The sequence below is a fragment of the Cydia strobilella genome, chromosome 6 (genome assembly GCF_947568885.1).
Source record: "Cydia strobilella chromosome 6, ilCydStro3.1, whole genome shotgun sequence".
Lineage (NCBI taxonomy): Eukaryota > Metazoa > Arthropoda > Insecta > Lepidoptera > Tortricidae > Cydia > Cydia strobilella.
Window position 1 is genome coordinate 16,314,741 of NC_086046.1, and position 20,608 is coordinate 16,335,348.

Sequence of the window (20,608 nt, forward strand, 5' to 3'; positions counted from 1 at the left end):
GCCTCCTAAATGACCGCAAACTTTCGAATTCGTGAAAGGAAACTGGGCTCTGGAGTTTTGACAAAGTTTTAAAACATAAACAAACGACTTTGTTTATATTTCATCTAAAAAAAGATATGTACAAAATAAAGAGTTAAATAATCATGTTAAATGTAGCACTAAATACACATTAATCCACCATTCCTTATTGTTATTTAAATGAGAATGAATATTTTTAAGCTAGACATGAACTCCAACTGCACGGCAGACTGTAATTTCCTCTAATCCTCTCTATCTTTGCCCCGTTGACATACTTGTAGGTGGTTCTACAGAAAATTTTAGCATCTGTAATTTTCCTTAGCCAAATGAACGAAGCGCGGTACGGTTACGAATCGCGGTGTTACGATGGAGTCCCCGCGTTCGAGCGGTACGACCCCGCGCAGTGTCCCCAACGGCCCTACGGCTGGGAGGAGGAACGCTACCACGACCCCCACCTCCCCACACCCATGAAGACTGACCAGTCCGAGCAGGAAACCAACTCCGGACCCATCTACCCCAGGTATGTCTAGATAAGGTTAGGGTCAACTATGTGGTAAACGAGACATATCTATCGAATTGGGTCTAAATCCTCGGTATGATTGACATTGAACCCCCTTTCCTAGACCAATGTACCACTACGAAGCGAGTAGCGGAGTGGGGGGCGTCGGGGCGGTCGCGATGGGGCCGGGAGTGCCGCCGGGCTTCTCGGCGATCAACCTGTCGGTGAAGATCGCGGCGGCGCAAGCTCAGCGGCCGCGCAGTCCAAGCCAGCGCGACCCGCGAGATCCTCGACCGGCCATAGATCTTTCTACGTCTAGCGGTAGTCCACAGGTGAGATATCGTGCCCATGGTCTAAATAAAAGGTCAGCTCAAAAGTGGCGATGGGTTACAAATTTGCAACAGCAATGCGTTCATAAAAAGATGAAGCATCTAAGTATCACTTTTCTTTCAAAAAATGAAAGTTACAATCAGGGCCGTGTTGCATAATAATGTACAACTAATATTTCAAGCGAAACTCCTTTTTTAATTTCACTTATTAGAAAAGGAGTTCCGCTTGAAATATTAGTTATAGTTTATTATGCAACACGGCCCAGATCGTGTAAGTATGTAGATAATTAATGTACGCTACTAGAATATACTGCCGCTTTTATACAGTAATAAGTAATTACAATCCAAGTAATTTCTTGGCCAAGAGGGATTTAAATTTACCTACAAAGTACAAACCTTTATCAAAGGCAAAACCCCACTGCGGTGTACTTAAATTTCAAATACGAGACTTGTTGATGTGCCTTTCTGATGTTGCATAATCGACAGTCATTTTCAATCAATGCGCATTGCAAACTAGCCGAGCGCCGCAATGGGTTTTCGGCCTAAAACGAACTGACCTAGGAGCTCGATGGCTTATTGGTAATTTGGCTACCTTAAGCGCTTCACACATCTTACTTAATTCAGAATCGTAAATCGTACAGGTGTAACCGAGTTTAGTAAAAGTAACTGCACAAACTAGAAACATTTTTTTAGTATCCTAGTTAGGATGCCAGTTAGGGCGACTGATATTTAGTAAGGTGCGTGAAGCGTTTAAGTTAACACTTACTAACAGTTTGTTCACACCAGGGTCCGTACGCGTCGCCCGTGTACACGAGCGCAGGCGGCGCCCGCGGCAGCCCGCAGCCGGGCGCCTCGCCGCAGCTGACCGCGAGCCCCCAGGTCCCGAGCCCCCAGGGGCAAACCCTCGACCTTAGTGTGTCACGTTTACCACATAGGTGAGGCTTTCAGTTCTTAGGATTATTTTGTGTAACTTGTTTTTAGGCCACTTCCCTTGACTGTATTTTCCTATCTCTTTGTTTGTGGAGAGCCATATTTATTTTCATTTCAAAAAGGGAGTTGTCAACCTTTGTGCAACTTGGTTTTGTGTTATTTTTTTGTGCCAGCAATAGGTTTAACATAGCAATTCTAGGTTCTTACGTTTTCCTTCGTCCTTTTTCGTGTTTTTTTTTATCACTAAGTTGAAACAATAAAAGTTATTGTAGTTTGGACAATCAGTTTTATTCTGGAAACCTGTCTTACTAAAGTTGAGTCTTGAGACGAACTTTAGAGTAAGTATTTCCATCAATGCGAAATCTTTAAATTTTCAATGATGAATTACGTTTACGTATACGTATACACATAAAGGCGCTCATGTGCTTTTCATTCTATTGAATAATATTCTCGTTAGGTATATTATATACCATTCGTAAGATATCTCGGTACTCGTGAAGTAATGACATACTTTCCGCACTAGCATCGAAATGTACTATTATTTATTTTTTATTTATTTTATAAGCGCCACTTGCACCATTCCACTAACCCGGGGTTAACCGTTAAAACCTGGAGTTACCATGGTTACCAGTACAATTTGACACTGGGTTAACGGTTTAACCGCTTAACCCCGGGTTAGTGGGATGATACAAGTGGCGCTAAGGGCCACTTGTAACATTCACTAACCCGGGGTTAACCGGTTATACCTGGAGTTACCATGGTTACCGGTACAATTTAACCCCAGCTTAGTAGGATGGTGCAAGTGGCCCTAATAAACGCCCACTAAACTGAAGAATATTCTTCCTTAAGTGTATGTTAATCACTTGGGAGTAATATTATTAATCTAATGGGTGCGATTTGTCACCAGTCGCAGCTTCCCCGGTGGCGTGTCGTACAGCAGGGAATCCACGCCCGACAGCGGAGGCAGCCATCCGTATCTAGAAGCCTACCATAGAGACGCAGCCGGTAAGTCGATATCTTCCGACGCTAAAGCTAAATAGGTACCTACTTCGGCAATTGGCAGCCTTTGAAGATACAAGAGGCTATGAGAAGCTGTAACTGCTGAAACTAAGCAAACTGCCCTATTGCCTAGGTTAAAGGTGCTAACCTTTAACCTCCATTCAAGGCAACATTGGTGACTTTTCTACAAAACTCCCCTTCACTCCTAGTCCTCAGTAATTAGTAGTAGTCATTTAGGCCATGTACAGCACATTAAAGTACATTATAATAACATAGGTACCTATTAAGGTTTTTTACTTTACTTAATTAAAAATAGTTCAAAATTTTAGTGTTTAATAATTTACCTACCTAATTACCTATGTGTATGCTACAAACAGGCTAGGCATGATTTAGACAATATCAGTTGAATATTGATATCAAAATAATCCATAGTGGAGGTTCCTTAGTGCAATATTTGTGCAATTTATTTATTATAATAACGTTCATTTTTGTTCATAAATAGGTACCTAAATTAAGAAATTTTGATTAAGTAAACCATTAGAGCAAAGATATTTTTACATCTCAAACTTCCCAAATTTCATGTTCCTACCCCAAGGGGCTAGAGCCCTCCACACGTAAAACACGTCGTACAAATTAAAACGCGACCGCGATAATCACTCCCCGTATACCCTGTGGCGTGTAGTAGCGAGCAACGCGCTGCGCGGTGTAATGTTGCTAATCTTAGCTGGCAGGCGCTGTGCCATGCCGTTGCCGTTATTGGTATTCTTGTAGCTTACCGACCGCAAGCAAGCGGTCGCTTCATCCAAGCCTGTATAAGTATGATCTTCGATTAAGGCGACTCGTAGGCCTTAAAAGTATTTTGAACATTACGCTCACGCGATATTTAACATTGTAAGGGTCGATTGCACCAAACCGTCTGTCACCGTTTTACCGTTCGCTAAACTTTATTGTATGGAAAGTTTCATATTTCTCTGCTGCTTGACGTTAATCACTCTGTTAATTGTGGCTGGTGCAACTGGCCCTTAATGTATAGATTTCGCCAAACTCAAAGTATTAATTACTTTTTTTTGCAAGTAAAATTTTCCGCAATACCACTTGTTGTACAAAATGTAGCAGAAGTAACATATAAACTCTTTAAACACACCATGAGCACACTTTAAGATGAACCGGAATGCGGAAATCAGTCATGATAAAACCGGCCAAGTGCGAGTCGGACTCGCGCACGAAGGGTTACGTACCATTATCTATAAAAACGGCAAAAAATCACGTTTGCCCCCCTTAAATATTATTAATTTTATTAATATTAATTTTATTCTGTTTTTAGTATTTGTTGTTATAACGGCAACAGAAATACATTATCTGTGGAAATTTCAACTGTCTAGCTATCACGGTTCATGAGATACAGCCTGGTGACAGACGGACAGAGAGACAGACAGACAGCAAAGTCTTAGTAATAGGGTCCCGTTTTACCCTTTGGGTACGGACGGAACCCTAAAACGCGAAAACTATGTCTTTTTTTATCTGTAATTTATATTTATAAACTTCACACAGTACTACACTATACCCGAGTATACCCGCTTGTTACATAGTAGTAGATTACAGTTTATTTTATACCGGTTTACTTGAGTCAGCTGCTCGCTTGCGCTTCCTAAATTACAGGAAAACAGAGCATGCGGTAACTTATCGACGACGCGGTTCAACTTTGCCATCGGGTGCACATGTGTTTAAAATTAAATTTTTTTTTTTTTTTTTTTTTTTTTTTATACCACGTCGGTGGCAATCAAGCATACGGCCCGCCTGATGGTAAGCAGTTACCGTAGCCTATGAACGCCTGCAACACCAGAGATATTACACGCGCGTTGCCGACCCTTTAAAAACCTGTACACTCCTTTTTTGAAGAACCCCATACTGTAGCCCCTCGGGAAAACCTCGGCAGGGAGCTCATTCCACAGCCGAAGCGTACGCGGGAGGAAATTCCTCTTAAACCGCACAGTACGCGACCATTTAGGTGCTAGGGTGTGAGGATGAACACCCTGCCGATGGCGAGCGGTGCGGTGATAGAAAGCGGCCGTTGGCATCATGTCAAACAATTCTTCAGAGCACAGCCCATTGTACAAGCGGTAGAACACACACAAGGAGGCGAAGTCTCTCCTTAGACTTAAAGGTTCGATACCGCTTGTGAGTTTGGGATCGTCGACGATTCGTACAGCGCGCCTTTGGACTGAGTCGAAGGGTCCAAGCTGGCATCCAGGTGCTCCTGCCCAAAGGTGACAGCAGTACTCCATATGGGGTCTGACTTGCGATTTATATAGCAGCAGTCTTTGCCCCGGAGTAAAGTATCGCCGTGCTTTATTGAGCACACCGAGTTTTTTGGATGCCAGATCAGCCTTCCCTTCCAGGTGGCTACGGAATTGGACGTCACTGGAGATGTCGACACCGAGGATCCCAATACTCCCTGACATGGTAAGGGCTGTGCCTTCGAACTGTGGGACCACAGTAAATGGGGTTTTCTTAGCGGTAAACGCGCAAACTTGTGTCTTGGTGGGGTTGAATCGCACTAAATTGTCCCAGCCCCACACCGAAACTCTGGATAGAGTGCCCTCAATATCCGACACAAGCTTTTCACGACTCTCTAGCACCACGGAACGAGGGATGTTGGCACGGCCTGCGTAATAGGCATCCCCAGTACTGTCGTCTGCATAGCAATGAATGTCGTCGATAGACAACATGTCATTGATGTGCAGCAAAAACAGCGTTGGGGATAGCACAGAGCCTTGCGGAACGCCAGCGTTAATGTCCATGCTATTGGAGCAGCTTCCGTCTACTACGGCTCGTATGCGTCTGCCAGACAAAAAGCTAGCGATCCATTTGCATAGTCCCTCCGGCAATCCATTATAATTATTCTCTACGTCGACTAATGATGTAATGGAAACTTGGATGGGATATAGTTCGAAAAACAAAGATCGCGACGCTGTTATCTAGACTATGTGGGTTAATACTTACTAAAGATTGAAAATTGCATTAATGAATATTGATTTACCGGTCAAGAAAAACCAGTATCGTAATTTATCAACTAAATACCTAATGCATTTTCCTGCTGTTTCTTTTACTGCATCCTGATGTTACGAAACAACTTACAATTACTTTTTTATCTGTTTGCGCGTATATAGATGTAAGTATTAAGTATAGTAGCAGACTAACGCTGCGTCTTACGTAAGCGAACAACTCGCGAACGCGAAGCGATGCGGGGCGTTCGCGTTCGCCACGAGATCGCCCACGTAGGACACTTCTATAGGTATCAAAGCATTGATTGACCCCGCGCCGCATCGCTTCGCTTTGCGTTCGCGTGTTGTTCGCCTGCGTAGGACACTGCTTAATAGCAGTTATAGTGAAGCTGCAGGGTCACATTGTAGTAGACACTGATTTGTAGTGACCGACCGAAGTTCCGGTTTGTAGGTGTTGACATAAAAATCATGTTTCGTCCGAAGGTTCGGTTTAGGCCAAAACACTGTCGAAAATTTCAGCCGTGCCGAAGATTGTACCTATTTTCGATAGTTTCTAGTGTCCGACCAATGTTTCGGTTTAGGCAGGTTTCGGCATAAAAATTATGTTTCGGTCGGGCACTAACTGATTGGTGCTTTGCCACCAAATTGTATTACGCCCCGAGAGCTGTGACTCCATGGCAAGCCGGTTTCACACGTACGTGGTTTGCACTACGACAAAAGTCGGGTGTTATGGAGCCACACTTTTGTCTTAGCAACATTAAGCCCGTGGTATTATAAGTCCTGAAACAAAGACCTAAAAACAAACTATTTCCCACATTTCCGCAGGTTACGGCGGCGTCAGTCCCCACCCAGTGGCCGGCTACGGCCTCGGGCAGCCCGACTACGCGGCGGCGGCGGCGGCGGCCGGCTACGGCGGCTACCAGTACCAGTGCGGCGCGTACCCCCCGCCGCCCGCGTACCCGCCGCACGCGCCGCCCTACTCGCCGCCCTGCTACATGCCCCCGCCGCACGCGCCGCACGATAAGCCTAAGGATAGCAGGTGAATATTGCATGTTCACCGTGCAGGTTGCATCAAAATTTACCTAAAGGACTTCTTCTGCTTACCCGCAAAACAGATGCGGAGGATGCGTATGGCACTCATCAGGTGCGAGATAATAGCATATAATTCCATATCACAGGCTTATGCAAGCGTGTGTCTATGCAGGGCGGTTTTTAGTACCTGTACTACCTGTAGCCTTTTGCTGCCCAGAGGCCTAAAAAAAGATTTCCCGTTCCATTTTATTTTGAATCTTTTTGACATATCAGAATTGCATTCGTCTTGGCAAGTTTTCATGTCTGAGCGGCTAGAGGATTCGCAACGCGTGATAGTTATCGTATCGTTGTACTTATACGGAGCGGGCGCACGCACGCCGGTGCCGTTGTAAGTAAAATCCGTCGCATGCGTCCGCGCCAGTTGTCATGCCATGGCCATGATGGTAATAGCGTTGCTTATACTATTTTTCGTTAACCCGTTCACCCGCTCCGTGCAACCCCGCCAGCTAGCGGACGTACGTAGTTGTCCTAATTAATGTAGGTGACTGTACCAGTGTATCTATTATCACTGCCGTAACGAGTGCAAGACCTATCAGCAAATATTTAAGTGTGAGGACGAATTGGAGACGAAGTAAAGGTTTCATACACATAGGCGCCCCAGGAAAAAGATGAATGTCTGTACCCATTATTTAAGACATAAAAAAACTAAATATTTCTATTCTGATTGTTTTATCCGTCCCAATAACTCACAATCTAGGTTAATAAAAAGAGAAAGAAAGGAGACACCAGAATGATCAGCTACTTACGTAGGTACCACTACCACCGGCAACACAATTGGCGATTCATAATACCTAATTAACGTTAACGTGACGTTTTTGATTGAAGAAACGTCGCTTTTGACACTGGCAGATCCGATCCATACCTATTGTATCGAGATCTAACTTTTGACGTTCATTAAAATTAGAATCAGGCCGTAAGTACATTCATCATAAAGCATTTCTATTGTAGGTATTAGTAGTTTATGTGACTGCTACATAATGAAAGGCATTAAAATACGAGTGTGGGCTTATGAAACGAATGAAAGGAGTTTCATAAAATGATCACACGAGTATTTTAATGCCAAATTATGTACAGTTACATACACTGCTTTATCTACATCCATATCATAAGCTTCAACAAAACAAACTAAACAAACCTACTAAACATCAAATGGCGGCAAATGAATACTTTTTCACGCACGACACGCATCCGAAGTTTTTTTTTTAATTCAGAGACAGACTAGAGTTGGGGCCGACTGACAAATCGTTCGATATCAAGAAACGTGCGAGATTTGTCAAAATTGTTTGCAACTGACACTTCATTTCTCGTATTTCTGATATTCGAATAGAGGCCAAATCAAATTTATATGTTTCTCAGAGATGTTCTTAATTTGAATGTAATTAAAATATCGGTTATCGATAACGTAAAGTGAAAATTACGATTCGATCATCATCATGATCGTTTGAGCATCTCTGAGAAACAAAGAAATGTGATTTGGCCTCTATTCTAATATCAGTCGCGATTCGAAATGAAGTCTCAGTTGCAAACTATTTTGTCAAATTTCGCATGTTACTTGATGTCGAACGATATGGCAGTTGGCCCCGAGCCCCCCGACTCTAATTTATCTCTGAATTGTAGAAAAAAAACAACGGATGCGTGACATGCGCGAAAAAGTTTGCATTACCACCATTTGACGTTTAATTATTTTGTAAGTATAAAATTACTTTGTTTTGTTGAGGCTTATGATATTTCGGTAGATAGAGCAGTGTATGTAACTGTACATAATTAGGCATTAAAATACTTGTGTGATTGTATTTTAATACCTTTCATTATGTAGCGGTCACATAAACTACTAATAAAGCGTCATATTATAACATGATAATTACGGGTTTTAGGTTGCACCTACATTGCAGAAACAATTTTTACCTTCCGACTTCCCTAAATAGTTAAATACCGTACCTACCTTATCACTACCTACTGTCCTACTGATAGTAAAGTAACTAACTACAATTGCCACTAAGCAGTTAGTACTATTAGTACCTATCTAGACCCATTTAAGTTGCATCAACATGCCCTCCGCTTGTCCTCGCTCTGTACAATAAGGAGAGCGTGCTCTTAGTCTTCAATTTACATCATAATAAGGGTACCTTATTTAACTACTGGTACGCAATAGGTATGTAGGTTAGGTCAATACTGTCAGTTTACATTGCCCTTTGAATCTTTTATTGGTATCCAGTTACGTATATGCCAGTTTACGTATACGTCGTATATAGACTAGGCTAAAAGGGCTTTAAATTGGACGTGATTGGACTAAGTTAGAGGTTGTCCTAGTTACAACAAACAATTACCTACAGGTTACGTTTGTACCCTGCCTGTACAAAACCAACCTGTAGATATTAAGGCTATGTATTGTATTGTAGTCAGGTACTAAGTGGTTAAAATATATAGGTATGTTGGTAATGTTGCTTTGAGTTTCCAGAACACGTCAGTGTACCGGAAGGGGCCAAAATACTTTTTTACCACACCAGTTGGTAAAGGTCCTCTTGATTGTTCAATAACTGATAAGAACGTTGCATTTTATTCAAATGTGAAGCAAAGTAATTATATATGCAAATGTTGAGTTGATTTCTTATGTTTGCTGGTAGAATTGGCTTTTAAATTTAATGATGAAGTTTTTGATTTTTTTTTTATTAAGAAACAAGCTGTCGTTTACAAACAAGTTTACAAATATTTCTTAAATTAAGACCTGGAGTTTCATTATTGCAGTCTATAAAACAACGAAATGATTTTGAATGATAATTATTTAATAACATTCATTTTGAATCGATTTGCTTTGATTTTGTTTGATATTTTACAGTTAGTATTTTCCAAGTGTGGGTGTGGTGAAAAATTTTGTGTTTCACTCGGTGGTAAAAAAAATTTAACCCTCGCCATGCTCAAGATTCCACTTCTCGAACCACTCGCTACGCTCGTGGTTCAATTTTGGAATCTTTCGCTTGTTCGGGTATCAATATATTATTAATAGCATGAGCGGTTAAACAATAACTTTGCCCCCAAATTTGTACTGATTCCTTATAATATTTAATATTCATTCGGAAGGACTAGCTTTTAATAGGCATCAAAAAGTATTTTGGCCCGTAGACTCGTATCAGACTTAGCTTAGCATCAACACAGCGATAAAAACATAATCGAAAATCAACCGGAAGTGTTACTTTTACCAACGATACTAAACTTATCTAAACAGGCTTATAGCCTATTGGTAGAGGTACTTTATAAATGTACTGATAAGGAATTTTTATTTGAATATATTATGGTCAACCATAGTTTGCGTTTCATACCCATTACCCACTACTATAGATTGGAAATAATTACGATCAATTTTACAATAGTCCTAGCACAGGAGCGGCGCGACAGTATATGACAGTATATATATATATATATATTATATTAATAAATAAATAAATATTATAGGACATTCTTACACAGATTAACTAAGTCCCACGGTAAGCCCAAGGAGGCTTGTGTTATGGGTACTCAGACAACGATATATATAATATATAAATACTTAAATACATAGAAAACACCCATGACTCAGGAACAAATATCTGTGCTCATCACACAAATAAATGCCCTTACCGGGATTCGAACCCAGGACCATCGGCTTCACAGGCAGGGTCACCCACCCACTAGGCCAGACCGATATATTTGATAAACATAAAAAGTTATAGCTTCAAACATTTTTTTTTTACTTTACCTATTTACTTACGTATCTACAACAAATACCGAATGATCAACAAATTGACACGTGATCAGCTGCCATTGATGTCACCAAGTTTTTAGTATGTACGACATAATGATATTAATGATATAAAATATAGATACTTAACTTTGAAAACAATTGTGGTGTCGAACATCGAACAAATATTATTTAGTTATTTCTTTGTGTGTTATCCGTTACTGTAGAATGAAATCCCCTATAAACAAAGAATGGAATTTTACGCTGGTCCGAGCTAACGCATCCTTCTTTTTGTGCATTTTGAAGGGCACCTCGTGGTATTTAAAATGGCGTTATATAAGCGTTAACTCGGCGAAAGTAGCAGGTAGAACTTTTAGCGAATTCGCAAACATTTAAAAAGAAACCCATAGAAGCCTGGCTAATAATAAAAGTCGGCAAGTCACCTTGATAACGTGACTTGCGACTGTGTTAATCATACTTTTTAAAGCGGCAAAAACAACTGTTAAACAAACTATTTTAACTAGAAACTTTTGTAACTAACGCAAAAAGTGGTGACATTGTGAATTAATAATAAGTTAAAACTTAAAACAATGCCGTTATCGCTATTATATTCTGTAATTGAATTGCGAGTTTTCCTGTGTTGCTGATCAATGACTCGACGCGCGAGTGACGTAAGCGGGCAGCCCTCGCGAAGCATCGTGGCCGTCCCGATACTCGCGCCGCTGGCATTTGAGACGCGCGAGCGTTGCGTTTTGACGTTTGAATTTTTAACGGTAATTTTATGTAAAGCCTACTTTAAGTAAAAACTAATATGTGGAAGAAAAAAAACTTTTCTAAATAAAGATTAACAAGTGAATCAGTGTTTGAATTACGCAATATAAAAACAGTTTGAACAAGTTTTGTGTCGTGACAGCAGTGTGAAGTTCGCGAAGTATCCGAACGCGTACAAGTCACAGTCGATGGATCAGTCTAAATATACTGGCGCCTGCGCACCACGCTGTGCGCCGCGCGCTAGATAACCACCAGTTGAACGATAAGATACACAAATAATAATATCCGTGCCATTATAGACTTTACGCCGAACACAACTATGCAGCGAAACAGGTATGTGTCAGTATCAACACTTTACATAACTTTCCAAAACTTTTGCTAACTTTTCAAACTATGCTACCTATAACAAAAGACGCACAAACTTTTGTAAACATTACACACGCTTCACGTTGATAGTGATCGTATATTTAGCTATTAATGGCGACCAGTTCACGCTAATTTATGATTTACAGCGTGCGTTCTAGGTTAATGCCTTGAGTTACTAAAATTGGATACGTTAAGGTCGCATAACAATGCGTTGGCGAAACTTTTTTTAGTTCATTATTGTTTGTTAGTTCGCCGACTGTAGTAGATGTTTCATTTTCTGTTTGTCTTAAATAGTTTTGTTACTTTTTGTTTTGTTAAGTTGTTGTTGTTTTGCTAGCTATCTTCACGAGGAGTTTTTCGGCAAACTGGGCTACCGAATACGGGGTCCTGAGGCGCGGGAGAGGGAGCTGATCCAGTGCCCCGTGATAGACTGCGACGGCTCCGGGCACATTTCTGGCAACTTCGCGACGCATCGCAGGCAAGCGGCCGGCACACATTGCCGTAACGTAACTAGAATTGGCGTTACTTGCACCAAAGAACAGCTGACGTTACTGGGCCATTAATAATTTATTACTCTTTTTCATTTGTTTTTTTATGTATGTATCTTTGGCGGCGCCACCGTCTATGTGGATTTGTTTGAGAAAGTTTTAAATAGTTTCGCGCGTTACGTAAAAACTTTTATAACTTTTGAAAATTCTTGTCATGGCGACGTTTTGTCTCCGTAAAGTCAATATTTGGGAATATATTAAGAATGATAAGGATATTTATAATGATACGATTTTATATTTTGTTAGGTTATGTAACATAACATTACAAGTGGCATGGTAACCTGACAGTAGACATGTGATTAACCACGTTGAAACTCAAAACCACGTTCCTTGCATAAGTACATTATGTCTGGCTGCTCTTGACATGCTGTCTGTTATTTATTTATACTTTTTTCGAACTGGTCGAGAAGCGGACGTATTCGTTTCGCAGATGTGATATAAGGCATTTTTTGTTGTCGTTAGCCGTTGAAATGACAAACATTGCTATGTAAATAACAATTTGCAGTTTAATTATAGTGCCATTAAGAAATCACTTCTAATACATTTGTAGTGTAATACATAAGAACATAACAAATCTTTATTATCTTGATCCTGATAAGATAAGCAAAACTTAATTCAAATAAAATTCCAGAAGTTTTCAACAGTTAAATACACTTCGTCGTATTCGGGTTTTAATCGAACTAGAGTGAGATGATACACTTTAAGTAGTCGACATAAGGACCCTTTTTACGAAGCAGGCCTTTACAATAGAAATAAAAACCGTTTCACTTCACCCTAGTTTGGTCGATGCTGTGACGTCACGACGTTATTTGAATGGAAGCTTACATCTTTTTTGAAAAGGGCTGGGAATCAAAGTAGGTAGCCCCTCTGTACAAACGTGGCCCTCGCACTTTTACAATACTTAGCTCTTTAGTTTTCAAGCGATTATATACCTTATGATATAATAACCACCACGTGTTTTTCATTGGATTAATGTAACAAATAGTGCAGGTACTAATTATGCAGGTATGGCAAATACTGGTATGAACATCGGCTTATTTATTTATGCAAAAAGTTTCAAATTAGGTAATTGTAATTTTTCAACTGTTCGCTATTCAGAAATTATTCCATTTCCAACTCATGCTAGAAATTAGATTATACGTCTAGTTATTGCCTGTGTTCTGAGTCCCCAGGGCAATATTCTGGGTGTGCAATATGACTGTATTAGCGCGGTGCACGCTGCAGTGACAATTGCGCCCCTCAACGGCAATTTGCGCATTTCCGCGCATCCAGCCGAGGCAAATGACACCGTCTAGCCGCTAAACAGCACCTCCCCTCTTCCGGGCAGATATTCTCACCAATATATGTGAGATCTCTGAGCACGTGTAATTGGCACAGATCTCGAGGTTACTTTTATACTGGTTAATATGACGCGATGAGAACAGCCCTGTACCAAACCGACTCCTTACAAAGCTGCCAAACTGCCCGATTTCCTTTCTTAAATTAAACTTAGGTAGTCTGGTAGGAAAACTCCTTTAGGAGCCCATTTTCTATAAAGGGAAGGTTGAGCCGCAAACTCACTGCATCCTGAAGTCTGTTGTGTGATTTCCACATTATTTAGTCACACGTTTTGTGCAGCAACCGCAGAGCTGTCGGGCTAGAAATGCGGATTTAGTGCCTTAGATGTTCATAACTTCATATATGTCAAGTTCATACGTCTGGTTTATTATGATCTTGATCTCTCGTTTAATACCTAGATAATATTAAATACAATGTATTATAAATAGTATCTGTAACTATACTTAATATTATTTCCTTTTGGGATTTTTACACGGATATTGCCTACACTGCCGATTGGTGTCGAGTTAGCTACGAGTAAGTATATCACTGCCAACCTAGATCACTGTTATGAAAATATGAGAATTAAACAATTATGTTTTCTCACATACGTACTTTTGTTTTTGTCTTCGAAAGGCTTATAGTTAACTATAAGACTTCGCACCGATAACAAAACATAAAGGCAGATTTGTAAGTGCGTTGATAAAATGGGAGAATGGAAGCAAGGCCTGAAACCTATGTTAAGTCATAGTCACACTATACATATAATTGATAGCTTAGCTGGTACTCCTGCATCTAATGATTGCAGTAGGTAAATATTACAAAATTTGATTAATTTTCACTAAATATAAATGCCTAGTAATGTATTTCCTAATGTCAGATCGTTATTACTAACCAATCAGCCAATTCATAACCAATAATAACTAACGCTCTTCAATACCTTGGTATAATATTATTATACGACACTATATACTTGTATAATTGTGTTTTCCACGTTAGCTGCCTCCTACATACGTAGTAAGTACCTGCGTAATGAGGTAGCTAAATACACAAAAGTACCTAATCAGTTGGTAGAAACTACGAGTTATTGCACATTAGCAAAACCTGCACTTTGGCTAACCTAACCTACTTGACTTTGTGTAGATTGTCGCCAAAACAAATGTCTATCCACGTATTTAGCAAGATGACGGCAGACAATGAGACGTGTTTTATTGTATGTGTTCATAATTTATTAATTTCAGTATTGTTTTTATCGTTAAAATCAATTCATTAGCTATTTTCAATTTTCAAAATATTGAGAGAAGCGAGCCAAATTACTACGTACTATTTATAACCCGTTCACATAAACAAATATATATGTGTAAGTGTTCTCTAAATAGTGTTTCATCTCAGTTATAAATAAACTTAATATAAACTAGCGCGTTCCTGCCCATAAAACTCGGCACATGCATTCATCGAACCACCTATTTTTACCGCCAAGTGCATTGCCGACTGAAATACTTGTATACCTACTACAGTTACTATATCTATTTGTTATAGGTAATTAACATTAAAAACAAGTGCTACTTAGCTCGGGTCGCGATAATTAATCCAAATAAACTGGGACGTTTCATTAGAGACTTCTAGAGTTTTAGTCATTATCTTATGCCAATTACCCGTTAATATTAAAGTTAATTAACCCACTTTTCATGCGTGTAAAATACATTGAATTTTGAAAACTATTTACGAGTTTGGTCTTAATTTGGTAACTTAGTATAATACCTACCTACCTATAGAGACGTTTACAACACCAAGTTCAACAGCTGCATGGAGGTACAAATTTACTTCTAGTTAATTCAACAATTTAAGAGGAAATTTTTAATAAAGTTGTGTCATGTAGGTTTTTGTGTCATGTCACAAATTCACAAATCAAACCAAAAGTTAGGTATCTAATGAACCATTGTCTGGATATGTCTTCCTTTCTTTCTCTTTTCTCCCCTGGTTTATGCTTCGTTTCAAAACTTAAAAATTATCTATTCTATATAAGTCAGAGGACTACCACCATGCCTTATGCTATGCATTAATATTTTGTTATATTCCACTGATAGGAACAAAATGAGATAAGGAAAGCTGCCTAAGCCCTGGGCTGCCTAATGCAGATTGATAAGCACTTACCCAACGAATCCCACATCTATCCAAATCATCTCCCGTATCTCCGCTCTTACCCGTCACGCCATTGTAAGCAGTCTTTATATGTGCAGCCTATCGGGGTGTCCGCGCGCCGACCGCTCCCAGCTGCAACCTCACTCGCAGGAGCTCAAATGTCCCACGCCCGGCTGCGATGGCTCCGGTCACGTCACCGGGAACTACTCGTCACACCGCTCGCTGTCGGGCTGCCCGAGGGCCAACAAGCCCAAGAGCAAGCCCAGGGACGGACAGGACTCCGAACCACTCAGGTCAGTTGATGTCATTACTGGTAAAGGGTTTGGGTTATACGAGTAGCTGGTTAAACTAGTAAGTGTTTTGGTGATAGGTTTGGGTTGGGGTGTATAATTGGTTAACACTTTAATACTTTAGTTTATGGGTGCAAAGACACTTACGCCGAAGATTTACATATTTATTAATACCCATAAATTCTAATTGTATAAAGTAGTCTAGGAATAAACTGTCCCGACATAGTCTTGACTTATATCTAACCTTCCCATATAAACTATCGGAAAAACTAGAAACGTATTTTTCTGGCCCTTTTTATGTCGCAAGTGTTATTGTAATAAATCTCTATCTAACACACATAATTTCATTCTGTCTACAATGTTATACTTGTGTTGTGACGTAAATTCACGATGAATTGAGAAGAGAGCCTTGGACCGTATCCGACTCGTACCTAATGTTTATTTAGCATTCAGCCATTGTTAATGTATGGTATACAATAAAGTATGAAAATATTATTCAGAACTGAAATTAACTCGCTGGACTACTTTGTAAACCTGATGTTTCCCTCGATTTGCAATTACGCCCCGTGACGAATCTCTGTGTAATTTATTTTTACGATAAATTGGTTATTTGCACGCTGCTTAGATGCCCTATACCGGGCTGTGATGGATCTGGACACGCTACAGGGAAATTCTTATCGCATCGAAGGTAAGATTTTAACGCGAAATAGAAAGTAGTAATATGTACCTAGATGTAACCGTAGTTGTAGCGTATAAGTAGAAACAAAGACTTTCTTAGATACGTTGTAGGTAACAGTGAGTAAAAAAGTTAATTCAGTCAATGCGAGTCACTAGAACCAGAGGGCTTGGCTAGCTTTTTACATGGTGTGCCAGCGAGACGACTAGTGACATCAGTCAACTAAATTATATAACTGTAAACATCGCTGTTTCCAACGTATCGACAACCCAACCTGTTTGAAGAATCACTTACTTACTGAATTTCCTTGTCTATTACCTCCAGTGCGTCGGGCTGCCCGATCGCGAACCGCAACAAGATGCGAGTGCTAGAAAGCGGAGGAACCGTAGAACAACACAAAGCGGCCGTGGCGGCCGCGGCATCGGCCATCAAGTTCGATGGCGTCAACTGCCCGACTCCCGGTTGCGACGGATCGGGGCATATCAACGGGTCGTTTTTGACGCATCGCTCGCTGTCGGGGTGCCCTGTCGCGGGCGCCGTTACCCCTACACCACAACCAAAGAAACCAAAGTACCCTGATGACATCACGCCGCTGTATCCAAAACCATATTCAGGTAACTACCTAATACCTATCTTAAACACTCTAGGTCTGACTCCAAGTAACTATTGGTTCTGGCTTCGAAAATGATGCTGGCAAACTTTATCATCCTGAACCTATTTTAATCCTGCCTGCCTTCTTAATAAGAGTTCCAAATCGACTACGGAACTCTAAAAATGGTTGTGTTTCAAGAACCCCTTGTGTTTTTTCCAGGAATGGAGATGAACATGCAGACGGGGAACGGTGAGGATCTGATGACCCTTGAGCAAGAGATTACGGAACTGCAGCGAGAGAATGCGCGAGTAGAGTCGCAGATGATGCGTCTCAAGTCTGATATTAACGCTATGGAGACACATCTCAGCCACGGAGAACGGGTAAGAACAATTTCATATTACCATTAATGGTACGATTACAGCAGTTCTGTCGTTTGATAAGGTGGTCCGTTTGATGCACATAATATTTTGTAGACCGAACTTTAGAATTAAATTAATTCTGCGTCGGATAAGACGACCTTGATTACTGTAATTGTACCGTACCGTAACATAACATTAGCTTCTTGCTTCTTCAGTTGATTCGATTTAAAATATTATTATTTTTGTCCGTAAACGTAGATGGTAGTGTCATGGCTCCAAACAAGTCACACAGCAAACTTTGAGTGCTACTAACACCATTGTGAGTACCATCAAATTACTTAACGATTTAGTAGCCACTCGGGTCTGGAAGTCGGATTAGAGCCTCATTGCTTTAGCTTTATTACCATGTTTAATCACACAATTAGAAATCTTACTAATTTTAAGTTTCCAAACTATTTGGTATTGAAAAACTGTGATCCCACAAATCCATATAGAATGTGATCAAAAACTTAATTCCTGCTGTTTTTGTTTGCAGGAGAGCCAGTTGATATCACAACGGAACAATAACCTCACAGACTACTACGAGAGTCTGCGCAACAACGTGATCACGCTGCTGGGGCACGTGAAGCTGCCGGGCGGCGAGGCGGCGCCGGCGGCGGCGACGGGCGGGCCGCCGCCGCCGCCCGACAAGCCCGCACACGACAACTTCGACTCCTACCTCACCAAACTGCAGACTCTCTGCTCGCCCGACGGCTACTGCCCCGACGAGAACCGCCCTATCTACGAGACCGTCAAAAATGCGCTTCAGGACTTCACCGTGCTCCCGACGCCCATTTAAGGTTCACAGAGCGCCGCCGACTCCGAGCGCCAGTGAGCCAGCGAGCGCTTAATACGACTGAACTGACTTAGTGCAATTGAACTAATGTGCGATTAATGTTGTGATCGGAGCTACGCGCCAAAGATCGACAGTGTTCGAATTAAATCGCTAGATTAAGTGACGATTCGTGACCGAATTGAACTGTGTACAGTGTCGCTCACGCGAGGAATTTCTCGGATGTGTTCCGCTTAGGTAACTACGATGTCTGTTCGTTTTGTAAACCGTTGTATACGATACGATGACTTCTCGGTGACTTCATCTCGAAGATTCGCTCTAACTTAATGATAAGATGGACTTAAACATAAGCTTACATACATAAATGAATTTTAACCACCGTTACTCGTATATGCGTAAAATTAATGTAATTGTTAGGGAAGAAATTTATACTATTGTATGTAAGCGATTTTAGCCCCACAAACACATAACGATTTCAATAATGTAAATATTGTACTTTCAACAAAGATTGATTCGTCTATGGATACAGGCTGCCGTCAGCAGCCAGGGTTTAGTGAAAATTATAAATAAGCAGACTCAGATTTTTATCATAAACCTAGTAGGTGGTAAGGACAAGTGTTAATATTTGTTTAAGTTCTCACCCTGGGATGTGCCAAATGCTTCAGCCGCGGAGCGCCCGCCCGGAAACCTATCGAACGAAATAATTATTCCTTTAAGGACCTTCTAGTCACTTTTTGTAAATAACATTGTGAATATGTAGTTGTTACGTCGCCAGACGTTTACACTAGGACGTAAGATCTCATTAGATCAGGTAAGTTAATTCAGTCATTAATTGATAATTTTAGGACTAAATTAATACTTTCTTTGTTAGCCAATGTTCACTTCACTGTGATTATGTTACGTGTTACGACTTATTTGTTGTTATCGACCTTACGGAATGTGATAGCTTGTTCGACTCCAGTTAGTTAATTTGCGATGTACGTTTATTTGTGCTTACCATGTGTGCAATCATTGTTTTACAATTGTAGGTAGGTGACGTCGTTTACACAATTATGTTTATGATGCGGATTTCTTGTTTGTTGTTCTTTATTTCACGCAACCACATTGGTACACTGAAATCGATACTACCTACTTATATTCGCATTTAAATACTAAAACCTATTACTATGTTACTACTCTGATTGTCATATACGTTTCTGTAATATATTGAGTATGTGTTGTTAAAGAGAATAAAAATAATAAATACCTACCAAGATTATCGCCTCAGTTTTTGTGTACCCATGGTTTTCCTGTTCTTATTTCCGTTCCTATGGTGGTCAAGTGGTCATGGGCAAAGTAATTGAAAAGTATGAATGTTTTAGGTTTTTTTCCCTATATAGTATATTATTTACTTCCATTGCATTCCCTACTTCCATTCCTAAAACGGTACTTTAAAAAATATTTAAATTTAATCAAATTATTTGGCTGTTTACCAAATAATTTGATTTCCCTGAATATCGTTTTATATAATGTGGTCTTAACACAATAGCCCTTGTAACATAACATGACACTGCCAGTAAAAAAAAGCGGCAAATTTCGAAAATGTAGGCGAATGGCGCAAAGGGTTGCCCTTCCATATATAATTTTAATTTCGCGCCGTTTTCTACTGGCGAAGTGGGTGTGTCTAGGTAGAATATATATGTTCTTTCTACTCGGAATTAATTACAAGCTTTTTCAATTCTATTAAGAGAAAAAATTGTCCCAAGATTATTATTTATATTCCGTTACCATCTTTCGTAGACTTTGTATGACGGTAACGAAATGAAAGCATCAATGGAAATTTTGGGATACTTTTTATCTCCTATTAAAGCCGGACGCCAGACGGGCGCCCCGGATCACGACCTTGGTCTGCATGTCTTTTTCTCGCTTTCACTTATAGCAGAGTCCTTAACGGACGTACGGTGGCCCACCTTTCAACCGATCGAACAGGCCTCGGATCGCACCAAGGCCGCGATCCGGAACGCCCATCTGTTGTATCTTTTTGGATCGAAAGAGCCCGTCATTCTGAGTTTCTGCGTAGAAATGAAATACGAATTCCCAATTTGAAAAAACAAAAGTATAGGTCCAAGATCACTCTGAAGTCTGGGCC

General features: G+C 40.4%; 1 protein-coding gene across 8 annotated transcripts in view; it reads left to right on the top strand.

Moving 5' to 3' along the window:
- The window catches only part of LOC134742440 (myelin transcription factor 1-like protein), a 302,896-nt gene extending 283,158 nt beyond the window's left edge, over positions 1 to 19,738 (top strand). For 2 of the 8 annotated variants that reach the window (XM_063675590.1, XM_063675594.1), the window contains 10 exons: positions 341 to 538; positions 642 to 849; positions 1,633 to 1,781; positions 2,684 to 2,781; positions 6,606 to 6,819; positions 15,815 to 16,024; positions 16,647 to 16,709; positions 17,022 to 17,311; positions 17,509 to 17,669; positions 18,184 to 19,738. In XM_063675590.1, coding sequence (XP_063531660.1) covers positions 341 to 538; positions 642 to 849; positions 1,633 to 1,781; positions 2,684 to 2,781; positions 6,606 to 6,819; positions 15,815 to 16,024; positions 16,647 to 16,709; positions 17,022 to 17,311; positions 17,509 to 17,669; positions 18,184 to 18,486 — 1,894 coding nt within the window. In that variant the 3' untranslated portion in view covers positions 18,487 to 19,738. Of the gene's footprint in view, positions 1 to 340; positions 539 to 641; positions 850 to 1,632; positions 1,782 to 2,683; positions 2,782 to 6,605; positions 6,820 to 15,814; positions 16,025 to 16,646; positions 16,710 to 17,021; positions 17,312 to 17,508; positions 17,670 to 17,906; positions 17,968 to 18,183 lie in introns of all 8 variants that reach the window. The other 6 variants (XM_063675595.1, XM_063675592.1, XM_063675591.1 and 3 more) reach the window with 6 other exon arrangements.
- Positions 19,739 to 20,608: the final 870 nt, after the last annotated feature.